Source organism: Taudactylus pleione, unplaced genomic scaffold, assembly GCF_031769625.1.
Source record: "Taudactylus pleione unplaced genomic scaffold, aTauple2 ptg000431l, whole genome shotgun sequence".
Lineage (NCBI taxonomy): Eukaryota > Metazoa > Chordata > Amphibia > Anura > Myobatrachidae > Taudactylus > Taudactylus pleione.
This window is the reverse complement of record NW_028284833.1, coordinates 886792-900627: the sequence shown is the minus strand read 5'-3', so window position 1 is coordinate 900627 and position 13836 is coordinate 886792. Positions and strand designations below refer to the sequence as shown.

Below are 13836 nucleotides of genomic sequence, written 5' to 3'. Positions count from 1 at the left end.
GCTAACACCGTCTGAAGATGAGGTTAGCTATCAGGGCCAAGCTTGGTAAATTTGGCATTTTAACAGCCAACATAGAAGCTTTTGGGAGGTCCTTCTGCAATACATCCTGGGGATACTTAATGCTTGTGGGTAAGCTCCGAAAATAGGTGTTTTCATGAAATATTTAATAAATGTGCTCCCCATTAACAATATGGAATGGTTAGTTAATAATAATAATAATAATAATAATAATAATAATAATAATAATAAAAAATTAATAATAATAATAATATATTATTATTATTATTATGTATTTTTAAGTGCCAATATATTACACAGTGCATTGAGGGGGATTGTGATACAAATAAATAACATACAATGAACTGAAACAGAAGGTGAAGATGGTGCCGCACAATCTGAGTGGTGTGGGGAAGGAATCGGTATGATTTACCGCCGGACACTTGTCCGGTGGGTGGAATCCCGACAGCGGCTGCCCGACATGGGTGAAAATCCTGATCGTCCCCAGGTAAGTATTCACTGACCTAATTCCCTTCCCTAACCCTCCATAGGGGTGCCTAACCCTAACCTTCCCCCCAGTGCCTAACCCTAATCCCCCCTCTAAGTGCCTAACCCTAACCCCCCCTTCCCCGCTGCCTAAACCTAAGTCCCCTGGGGGGTGCCCAACCCTCCCTCTTCCTAGCCTAACCCTAACCTCCCAGGGGGGTGCCCAACTCCCAGTCCCCCCCGGGAGCCCTAAACCTAACCCCCCCCCCACGGCTGTCCGCGCTCAGCATCACTTCGATCGGGATGCCGGGCGCCGGTCTCCCAGCGTCTGTAAAATGACAGGCGTCTAGATTTAGACGCCTGTCATTTAACCCTCGCCGGGATAAAGCAGTCTGGAAGCCGGCTGTCGGGATTAAGTCCACCGGCTTCCCGACTGCATACCGTGGGGAACACTTGACATATATGGTAGATTAATACTGTGTTTCTTAACTTTTGTTTGAGGGGGGCCATAATTCAGTCTATGTTCAAGGTACATAGATTACTGTAATGTAAACAATTTTCTTTGACTTTTTCACTGTTTGCTACAATATAATTATAAATGGTCATTTTTTTATGATGATATTTAGTTTAATAGGTATTATGCCTTGATTTTGGGTAAAAACTCAGAATGGGACACACACAGCAAATAGAGAAGAAAACACCATTTTGACCATAGGTTAGGAACTGTTGGGATACTAATCTGAAGCCTGGAGCTCGGAACGTCACTTCTATTCTTTGCTTTAATCCAAACCTGCAATTATTGTATAACTAAAAGCCCCAGCTCTACATCAGATAGCATTCGAATGTCAGTTAAAGGGCTACTGCCATAATATGGGCCTGATTCAGAGGTGCACGCAGACGGGTCGCAGCTGCATCTTTTTCAGCAACAGCATCTGCATGTTTATGCTAATGCCGCGTTCGATTCTCAGCCTACTGTGACGCCCACTGGCTGCACCGCTATTCCGTCGTGGTGCATACTAAGATGCACCAACTGGCGCAACATTGAAGATTGAACCAGCCCTATGGCAGGTGCAATTTTCGCCATCTGAGCACGGCCTCCTATGTCAGTGCAACCACAGCTTTTTCCGCAGTCGCTGCCCATGCCACACCTGCGATTGGCTGCCCACCCCATTGTTACCTCCTAAAAACGTCCAAAATCAAACTCCCAACGTGCAATTTTTAACTGTGTATTAGAATGGAAACCATAGGTACGCATGCACAGCGCGACTCGGACGGATGTGCAGACTGAAAACATTGTCCACTTGCATGTGGCACCATCACTAATTGCACCTCTGAATCAGGCCCTATATGTTCACGTTCCCATGCCTTTACAGAATCCATGAGTATGAATATAGTATTCATATTTCCTATGCAGCTGAGCACAAACTAGTCTTTGGTGCCTATATAAACAAATATATAAATATTTAAAAATGTTAGTAGTAAGGCAACTTGCGTTATAGGTTTAATGGCACTTTCACTGAGTTGAGAAAAGAAAAGTACTGGAGTACATGTAACTGCTATAGGAAATGATGAGCCATTTCAATTAGAAGCGATGTGACATCGTACTTTCCGGGGCGATGTACTGGCAATGTGCAGAGTGCACATATCCTGTACATAGGGTAGGCTTACATTGTGCATCTTCCTGTACACTCTTGTGGGGCTACAAGGTAAAGTGCCCAATGTCCAGGAGATGTAAGAGCAATGTAGGGTGCTGCTTCCAGTATTCAACGCAGTCACAGCAGCAAATGGCCGGCATCGTCCATACATCGCTTCTAAATGAATCGATCTGAACATGTCTTTAATCTAGGAAATTCATAGAACTTCAAATAAAACTAAAATAAAAACCACAAGATTAAAAACCATTTGATGTAGGTGTTCACTTATTTTCTGATCACTTTAATAGAAATGTCACATAAAGCTAGACACCGAACCCATTAACAGGCAGGTGATGTAACAAGAACTCTTTGCACTATCTCACCTAAGTTATAGCTTTCCCTAAGAGTGACATCTAATTATTTTCAGCTCCAGGTACACACATGCAAAATAAAATATCAAAATGACACATAACCCATTGTCAAATGCAATCCATTTTGTCAGAACTTTGTTAATTAGACATTTTTAAAATGCAGATGTTAATCTTTTTGCTATACCAGACAGTGTTTGGTTTGAGATAATTTTTTTTATAACCCTCATATTATAACTGATATTAGAATGCTCATTTCAGAGGTGTGTGGAAAGATTTTTCCAGAAGAAAATGATATATGAGGGACTAAAGTACTGTGTACTTTCTGCATTATATCTTACCTATGCCTGCACTGAAACAAAAATTATAAATATAGTTTTGCAAGGATGTTTACTTATAAAATTGTGCCATCTCGTGGTGATCTTAGCGAACTACAAGCCAGATCTCTTTCCTTTGTGCCTAATCTTCAGCATGAAATTAACGGATAGCCAGTCTGGATCAGAGAAAATAAGATAATAGAGGGAAATCAAGGTCTCCTTTCCTCACACTACAACACCTGGCAGAGGGGTGCCATCCAAAGCTCTGCCATGCCACTGATGACTGCTGTTCAACATCCATATGTGCTGCATTCAGATACTAAATCTTATTTTCCAGTTGGATTCATTGTTGACACATCTGTCGCTGGTAGAGTTTAAGGATCTATTCTAGTGCTAATAGGAGCCCCAGGGAGCAGCATGAGTCTCTCCTGAGCCACAGGTTGAGTGTCACCGCTCCTCTGTGTGACAGATAACAAGAGACAGAACATCCTTCCTTTGGTCCTGATAATGTGATACCCTTAAACCATATGAGTGAGATACTACTTGTGTGTGCCAAAGGTACATGTGTGACTATATTCAGTTTGTTAGTAAATAGACAAGTTACAATATTTAATAATAATAGAATGTTTACATAATACCAAAAACTGATTGCAACATAAATGATAGATAGATAGATAGATAGATAGATAGATAGATAGATAGATAGATAGATAGATAGATAGATAGATAGATAGATAGATAGTGATGTGTTCACACACACACAATAATATGTAATGGGAATATATCTATAGATATAGCTACAGTATATGTCCTGAGCTACAGGAGTGTGTATGCCCTTGTAACCTTGGAGCACAATAGCACTGCAAGGCTTTTTATTCCCCAATACATATTGCAATACATTGAATCACACCAGCAGCCTCATACTGGTGCTTTTGTTAATCTTGAGAGTGTCTGTATAAGAGAGACATATATCCCCCAGCCCTGGCGCTGCGCATAGTGATGGGGCTGTGCTCTCCCCCAGCCAGGCAGATAATACACTATTGTTGGAGCAGAGGAGGGAGGGGTGGGGGGGCTGGATTTATAGGCACACTGATCAGTGATTCACAGCTCTCAGACACTGATTTCATGTGTCACACGTAAAGCAAATGACAACACAGCCATCGGGAAAGATCCATTTGGTCCATCCTGAAGGACGCCCTTGGAGTTAGGACAGAATAATTGTAAGACATAAATTACATACACACAGGATGAAACTGGGGACACGTTGGAGATGTTCTTCCATAAAGCTAAATGCCCTTGGAAGCTTAGGAGGAATACATGAGCAGGATGCTGAATGCTCTTTGCTTTTTTTTGGATAGTTAATATTTTGATTTTACAGCTGATAATAAAAAAACAATTTCATCAGCCAGTGGCCGGAGCAGTTTAATTAATTCATTATTTCTTACAGTTACATTATCTAGTGGGGGGGGGGGGGGGGGGTGTATAATCTATTGGGTGTTTCAATTACCCCTTGTTTTATATAAGTCACCAGCATTATAGGTACTGGAGGGGGCTCTGATTGCTGATGATGTCAGGTCTCCAATTAACTCTTTGCGCGCCAGTGCTGTGCGCAGAGGAAGCGCATGCAAGGCGTAAAGGCGCACCGATCTATTCTATACCCATTTAGAAAGATAGATAGATAGATAGATAGATAGATAGATAGATAGATAGATAGATAGATAGATAGATAGATAGATAGATATGAATATTGGAATAGTGAATAACAACAGTTGTTGAATGTAGCAGCCTCACATACTACAGAAGAGTCTTATCCCCAATTTAACCCATGACTAACCTCGTTTACTGCATTGTTAGCGGCAGGGGGATTCTGTCCACCTTTCCCCGGGGCTGTTTTCTCCGGGACCTTCTCGTTGTTCTGCGTTGTGGAGTTATACGGCTTCAGGAACATAAAGTCGCTCTTGGCTGACTCAGGGGTGAGACAGACTTTGTAACAATAGTTTTGGGGGCCACTCCCGGAGGACTCCACACAGTTGGTCTGCACTTTATTCCCAGAGGAGATCTGCAGGTTGATGTTGGAGTTCTTGAAGACGTCTGCAGAGGACCCGGGGCTGAGGCAGCAGCAACAGGTGGGGATTGCACACTTGTAGTCCCGCAGGGACAGCCTGTCCTTGTGGCACTTGATGACTGTGAGGACAATGATGGCCACCAGGAAGGTGAAAGACACCGAGCCCAGGGAGACTATTAGGTAGAGGGTGAGGGAAGAGGCGGCAGGCTCTGGGTTTAGGGGCAGGTCGTTGAACTCTGAGGGGGTCTCGGGGATGCTGTCCACCACCGTCAGGACTATGGAGACCGTGGTGGAGAGCGCAGGGAGCCCGTTGTCCCGGACTTGGATAAGGAGCCTGTGCTTGGTGGCATCCCTGTCTGTCAGGGCACGGATAGTCCTCAGCTCGCCGGTGTACAGGGCGATGCTGAAGAGGGTGGCATCGGTAGCCTGGAGGATCTGGTAGGAGAGACGAGAGTTCTGGCCAGAGTCGGCATCCATGGCTGAGACCTTGCCCACCATGTACCCTGGCTCTGCAGACCTGGGCAGGACCTCTGTGGCCACCGTGCCATTCTTGGGCAAGGGGGAGACAATGACTGGCACGTTGTCGTTCTGGTCCAAGATGAAAACATTGACGGTGACATTGCTGCTGAGCGGGGGGAAGCCGGCGTCCTGTGCCTGTGCCCGGATCTGGAAGCTGCGCAACTGCTCATAGTCAAAAGAGCGCAAGGCGTAAATGCTACCGCTGTCCGAGTTGATGGAGACGTAGGTGGCCACCGGCATCCCCTGGATCTGACCCTCCAGGATGGAGTAGGACAAGTAGGCATTCTGGTTAGAGTCTGGGTCCAGGGCAGTCACCGAGCAAATTGAGGCACCGGGAGGGTTGTTCTCCATCACGTAGACCGTATACGAGGGCTGCAGGAAAGTCGGGATATTGTCGTTGATGTCGGTCACCTGGACAGAGATGACCTTCTTGGTCATTAGAGGTGGGGAGCCGAAGTCCCTAGCGCTGAGGGTGAGGTTGTACTCGGGCACAGCCTCCCTGTCCAGCGCTTGGGTGGTCACTAGGGTGTAGTAGTTCTTGTAGGACGAGTGCAGTTGGAAGGGGACATCGCCGGGGATATCGCAGCTGACGTCCCCGTTGTCCCCAGAGTCTCGATCCATCACGCTGATGACGGCGATGACCGTCCCCGGGGCCGCATCCTCCATCACCGGGGTGGCCACCGAGGTCAGCAGCACCTCGGGGGCGTTGTCGTTAGCGTCCAGCAGGCTGAGGAGCACGCGGCAGTGCACGGCCACCGCGGAAGGGCCGCGGTCCTTGGCCTGGATGTACAGCTCATAGAGATTGGACTTCTCATAGTCCAGGACTCCCTTCACCCTGACGTTGCCGGTGCGGGGCTCCACCAGGAACAGGTCCCTCACCCTCTGAGGGGCGTGTCCGCTGAAGGAGTACTCTATCTCTCCGTTGGTGCCCTCATCCAGGTCGGTGGCATTGAGTCTGATGACCAGTGTGCCCCTAGGGGCGTTCTCCAGCAGGCTCACCCGGTAGAAGGTCTGGTCGAAAGTGGGAATGTTGTCATTGGCATCCAGGACGCTGATGATTATCAGAGCTGTACCAGAGCGCTCAGGGATGCCCCCATCCATGGCAGTCAGCAGCACCCTGTGGCTTTTCTGCTGCTCCCGGTCCAGGGGCCTCTCCAGCACCAGCTCCGCAAACTTGCTCCCGTCGCTCCTGCTCTGCACCTCTAGGGAGAAAAACCCGTTGGGGCTGAGTTTGTAGGTGCGCAAGGAGTTGGTGCCTACGTCGGGGTCCTGAGCGCTCTCCAGGGGGAAGCGGGCGCCAGGAGCGGCGGACTCGGTCACCTCCAGCACGTAGTCGTGCCAGGGGAAGCTGGGCGCGTTGTCGTTGATGTCCAAGATCTCCACCTCCACTCGGTAGAGCTCCAGCGGGTTCTCCATCACCACCTGCAGGTGCAAGGAGCAGACCGGCAAGAACTCGCAAACTTCTTCCCGGTCGATCTTCTCGTTGACAAACAAAATCCCGTTCTCCAAATTGACCTCCAGGTACTGTTTGTTGCTCCCTGAGGCGATCCTGAAGCGCCTCGGGGACAGCTTGGAGATGTCCAAACCCAGGTCCTCAGCGATGTTGCCCACGAATGCTCCATGGTCCAGCTCCTCCGGGACGCTGTAGCGGATCTGGCTGGAAGCAGGGACCAGGCAACAAGTTAGGAGAGCCAGGAGAACCTGGCAAGACCATGGTCTTCTCATGCTCCACAGCAGGACCTGGCCAGACCATGGTCTTCTTATCACGCTCCACAGCAGGAACTGTCCATTCCATGGTCTTCTTCTCACGTTCCACAGCAGGACCTGGCCAGACCATGGTCGTCTCATGCCCCACCACATCTCCACTGGCTGCTGATTCTGATCGCTGAGCAACCGGTCAGACCTAATGAAACTCAACAAATCCTCAGGCAAAAAAAAAAAAAAAAGAAGAAAAAGAAATATTCCTCCTCTTGCTCTCTCCCCTCTCACTGGGGAACCTGGTTCCAGAAGATCTCTTAATCCAATCTGATAGCAGAAAATCGGAAGCTCTTTTGCTAAATGTGAAGATCGTGCTACACGGACTTGTGTTTCTTCAATATACTTTCAGCAATCCCCCTCTCTCCCCAGTCACCCCCCTCCCCTACTTTTTTTTTTTTTTTTTCATTTTAGAAGGTGGATGAGGGGAGGGAGGGATCCAAATTCACATCAGAGCTTCAGCATTGGTGGACAGAGATGTAAGTAAACTATTATTACAGCTGTTGTCCTTAACCCCTTCCACAGATTGGGCAGGGGGGGGGGGGGGGTTGTTGCTTAACGCCAATGGCAATGGGTGATGCATTAACAGTGGAGTTGCCAGGGCGCACAGGAGCGCGTTAACGGCGCATAGGGGATTCTTGTCCTCACTGTTCGGCAGGCGAGGAGTTAACAGTATTCCTAAAATCTGAAACAGATGTGATGATGTTTCCTGTAGCTTTTAATGTTCTGCTGCTGGAGGATGAACTGAACATCTATATGTATATTAGTAAATACTGTATATACATTTACAAGGATGCATACTGTATAAAGCTGTTATGTCAATGTATAAATATTTCCCAGTAATAGCCACCTTCATCAGCCTGGCTACTACAATGTGCTCAGTGCAAGCACAAAGCTATAATGTTGGATGTGTCTGCGGGATGTGCTCAGCATTAGTAGTCACCTTTTGTTTAGCACAGACGTGGCAGACGCACTAGTATCATAAAGTACCGCACATTGTTATATTGTATCACCTCTCACACACAAAGTACAGCACATTGTTATATTGTATCACCTCTCACACATAAAGTACAGCACATTGTTATACTGTATCACCTCTCACACATAAAGTACCGCACATTGTTATATTGTATCACCTCTCACACACAAAGTACAGCACATTGTTATACTGTATCACCTCTCACACACAAAGTACAGCACATTGTTATATTGTATCACCTCTCACACACAAAGTACAGCACATTGTTATATTGTATCACCTCTCACACATAAAGTACAGCACATTGTTATACTGTATTACCTCTCACACATAAAGTACAGCACATTGTTATACTGTATCACCTCTCACACACAAAGTACAGCACATTGTTATATTGTATCACCTCTCACACATAAAGTACCGCACATTGTTATATTGTATCACCTCTCACACATAAAGTACAGCACATTGTTATACTGTATCACCTCTCACACATAAAGTACAGCACATTGTTATATTGTATCACCTCTCACACATAAAGTACAGCACATTGTTATACTGTATTACCTCTCACACAAAGTACAGCACATTGTTATACTGTATCACCTCTCACACACAAAGTACAACACATTGTTATATTGTATCACCTCTCACACATAAAGTACCGCACATTGTTATATTGTATCACCTCTCACACATAAAGTACAGCACATTGTTATATTGTATCACCTCTCACACATAAAGTACCGCACATTGTTATATTGTATTACCTCTCACACATAAAGTACAGCACATTGTTATATTGTATCACCTCTCACACATAAAGTACCACACATTGTTATATTGTATTACCTCTCACACATAAAGTACAGCACATTGTTATATTGTATCACCTCTCACACATAAAGTACAGCACATTGTTATATTGTATTACCTCTCACACATAAAGTACAACACATTGTTATATTGTATCACCTCTCACAGTATTATAAAGTACAGCACATTGTTATATTGTATCACCTCTCACACATAAAGTACAGCGCATTGTTATACTGTATCACCTCTCACACATAAAGTACCGCACATTGTTATATTGTATCACCTCTCACACATAAAGTACCGCACATTGTTATATTGTATCACCTCTCACACATAAAGTACAGCACATTGTTATACTGTATCACCTCACACAAAGTACCGCACATTGTTATATTGTATCACCTCTCACACATAAAGTACCGCACATTGTTATATTGTATCACCTCTCACACATAAAGTACAGCACATTGTTATACTGTATCACCTCTCACACATAAAGTACAGCACATTGTTATACTGTATCACCTCTCATACATAAAGTACAGCGCATTGTTATACTGTATCACCTCTCACACATAAAGTACAGCGCATTGTTATATTGTATCACCTCTCACATATAAAGTACAGCACATTGTTATATTGTATCACCTCTCACACATAAAGTACAGCACATTGTTATACTGTATCACCTCTCACACATAAAGTACAGCGCATTGTTATACTGTATCACCTCTCACACATAAAGTACAGCACATTGTTATATTGTATCACCTCTCACACATAAAGTACAGCACATTGTTATACTGTATCACCTCTCACACATAAAGTACAGCACATTGTTATACTGTATCACCTCTCACACATAAAGTACAGCACATTGTTATATTGTATCACCTCTAACACATAAAGTACACCACATTGTTATATTGTATCACCTCTCACACATAAAGTACAGCACATTGTTATATTGTATCACCTCTCACACATAAAGTACACCACATTGTTATATTGTATCACCTCTCACACATAAAGTACAGCACATTGTTATATTGTATCACCTCTCACACAAAGTACAGCGCATTGTTATACTGTATCACCTCTCACACATAAAGTACCGCACATTGTTATATTGTATCACCTCTCACACATAAAGTACCGCACATTGTTATATTGTATCACCTCTCACACATAAAGTACAGCACATTGTTATACTGTATCACCTCACACATAAAGTACAACACATTATTATATTGTATCACCTCTCACACATAAAGTACAACACATTGTTATATTGTATCACCTCTCACAGTATTATAAAGTACAGCACATTGTTATATTGTATCACCTCTCACAGTATTATAAAGTACAGCACATTGTTATATTGTATCACCTCTCACACATAAAGTGCAGCACATTGTTATATTGTATCACCTCTCACAGTATTATAAAGTACAGCACATTGTTATATTGTATCACCTCTCACACATAAAGTACAGCACATTGTTATATTGTATCACCTCTCACACAAAGTACCGCAAATTGTTATATTGTATCACCTCTCACACATAAAGTACAGCACATTGTTATATTGTATCACCTCTCACACATAAAGTACAGCGCATTGTTATACTGTATCACCTCTCACACATAAAGTACAGCACATTGTTATATTGTATCACCTCTCACACATAAAGTACAGCGCATTGTTATACTGTATCACCTCTCACACATAAAGTACAGCACATTGTTATACTGTATCACCTCTCACACAAAGTACACCACATTGTTATATTGTATCACCTCTAACACATAAAGTACACCACATTGTTATAATGTATCACCTCTCACACATAAAGTACAGCACATTGTTATATTGTATCACCTCTCACACATAAAGTACAGCACATTGTTATATTGTATCACCTCTCACACATAAAGTACAGCGCATTGTTATACTGTATCACCTCTCACACATAAAGTACCGCACATTGTTATATTGTATCACCTCTCACACATAAAGTACCGCACATTGTTATACTGTATCACCTCTCACACATAAAGTACAGCACATTGTTATATTGTATCACCTCTCACACATAAAGTACAGCACATTATTATATTGTATCACCTCTCACACATAAAGTACAACACATTGTTATATTGTATCACCTCTCACACATAAAGTACAGCACATTGTTATATTGTATCACCTCTCACAGTATTATAAAGTACAGCACATTGTTATATTGTATCACCTCTCACAGTATTATAAAGTACAGCACATTTTTATATTGTATCACCTTTTGTAGTTAATCATTAAATATTTGCGGCATAAAACACCCATTTTTTATTTGAATAAAACTTTTTTTTTTCCTAAGGTCACACAATATAAGAGGTAAACTTTGCATTCTGAGACCTGCAAGAAAGCAGAATGGTTATCATACCCATGGTGGCTTCTGATATCTCTTTCTTGTAGTAGCAAGTACATTAATCCATACATATATACGTTATATCTATATAAGAGTGTATGGTCTGACCAGTCTCTGACATGCATAGTGGAATAGAACATGCCCCCCTTCCACCCCCCTGCTAACAGCTCCTCCTGTGGGGGGATAATGGGTATCAGCCAAACTATGGCACAGCTTGTGTAAGTGTCTGGGGAGGGAGACTTCTCTACCCCTTGAATCAATGGGTCCTGTGTGCTAATATAAGGGTCTATGTACTAAGCCTTGGAGAGAGATAAAGTGGACGGAGATAAAGTACCAACCATTCAGCTCCTGTCATTTTTCAAACACAGCTTGTAACGTGACAGTTAGGAACGGGAAGCAGTCGGGAAGCCCACGGACGGAATCCCGACCATCGGCTTCCCGACTGTCTAATCCCAGCAAGGGTTAAATGACAGGCATCGAAATCCCGACGCCTATCATTTTTCCTATGCTGGGAGACCGGCGCCCGGCTTCCCGATCGAAGGTAAGCCTGGCGCGGACAGCCGTGGGGGAGGAGGGTTAGGTTAGGGGCTCCCGGGAGGGACTTAGGGTCAGGCATCCCCCCGGGGAGGGTTAGGTTTAGGCTAGGGGAAGGGGGGGTTAGGGTTCGGCACCTCCAGGGGGAGTGTAGGGTTAGGCACCCCCCCCCCGGGAGACTTAGGCTTAGGCAGCAGGGAAGGGGGGGTTAGGTTTAGGCACTTAGAGGGGGATTAGGGTTAGGCACTTGGGGGGGAGAGGTTAGGGTTACGCACCCCTAGGGGAGGGTTAGGGTTAAGGGGGGGTTAGGTTAGTTTATACTTACCTGTAGTGCAGTCGGGATCTTCACCTCTGCCGGGCTTCCGCTGTCTGGATTTGAACCGCCAACCATGCGGCCGGCGTTAAATCATACTGATCCCGTTAGGAACTGATTGGTTGGTACTTTATCTTCATCTACTTGATCTCTCCAAATCTTAGTACATAGACCCCATAGACAGATAGTCAGGCAGGTGTTCTCCCGGCATCCACTAAACCCAGACTTGACCTTCTGACTGCCAAACACTGAAGTGTGATTCGTCACTCCACAGAACACGTTTCCACTGCTCCACAGTCCAGTGTTGGTGTGCATTACACCACTCCATCCGATGCTTGGCATTGGACTTGGTGATGTGAGGCTTGCATGCAGGTGCCCGGCCATGGGATCCCATTCCAATAGGCTCATCCCGAATAGTTTTTGACCTTTCACGATCCGTCTTATTGCAAAGGTGGCATCCTATCACAGTACCACGCTTTAAGTCACAACCAATTTTGTATCACAAATGTTTGCAAAGAGACTGCATAGCTAGGTGTTTGGTTTTATACACCTGTGGCAACGGGTCTGATTCAAACAGCTCAATTCATTAATTAACAGGTGTGGCCAAATATATATATATATATATATATATACACTGTATGGATAAAAGTATCTATATATATATATATATATATATATATATATATATACATACAGATGAATATAAAGGTAGGTAGTTATACATACAAACGGATGAATATAAAGGTAGATAGAGAGTTATACATACAATCAGATGAATATAAAGGTAGGTAGAGAGTTATACAAACAGATGAATATAAAGGTAGGTAGAGAGTTATACAAACAGATGAATATAAAGGTAGGTAGAGAGTTCCACCTATTGTTGTGTGAAACTATACTAAAACACTGTTCTATAGATATGCTTAAAATAAATGCAGTGTTTTTAGGATGATAACCCCCTACAAGAGCAAATACCCTAATATAGTAATAGCATTGGCTGATGTATTAAGCGTAGATGGAAGTAAATTGTTCCGTGATACTTTAGAACTTTATCCTGCTAACCATGATAAACCCACTGCCCTCTCCAACAGCTGAGCACCATGTCAGGGATATCTGTCTGCAGATGTTCGCTTTATCATTGCAGTAGATTAAAAGGACCAAACACTCACCCAGAGCTAAACCCTGCATATAAATAGTCTGACATCCGTATACATGCATAGACTTAACCTTTAGCAGATGGTTAAGCTTCTGCAGAATTGATTACATTTTGATGCACACCGTTTTCCTTGTTAATACTGATTTTTTAATTATATCCCAGGATTACAATCCAGGCAGCCGGATAAACGTTAATTCCATAGCAATACTGATAAAGACTGAGCTCCCTTTATATTCTCTCTCTTCTCCCCCGACAGTACTTACATTCAGAATGTGTCACTATATAAGCATTGCTGTTTATTGGATGACTGTGTCACCAATCCCTGCTATTTGGGCTGTAACAATAAACCAGGGAAACAAACCACCCGTGGAAAGGATTTTCATAATCCCACAGTTTCAGTAGCGAAACACTGATGTTTGATTTGGCGAGGTCTGTGTAAAGGTTAATGTTTTCAATCAAGGTTAATAC

General features: G+C 43.9%; 1 protein-coding gene across 3 annotated transcripts in view; it reads right to left on the bottom strand.

Moving 5' to 3' along the window:
* LOC148505995 (protocadherin-10-like) overlaps window positions 1–7464 on the bottom strand; it is an 81293-nt gene extending 73829 nt beyond the window's left edge. For all 3 annotated transcript variants that reach the window (XM_088447376.1, XM_088447377.1, XM_088447378.1), the window contains exon 1: window positions 4637–7464. In XM_088447376.1, coding sequence (XP_088303502.1) covers window positions 4637–7246 — 2610 coding nt within the window. In that variant the 5' untranslated portion in view covers window positions 7247–7464. The remainder of the gene's footprint in view (window positions 1–4636) is intronic.
* Window positions 7465–13836: the final 6372 nt, after the last annotated feature.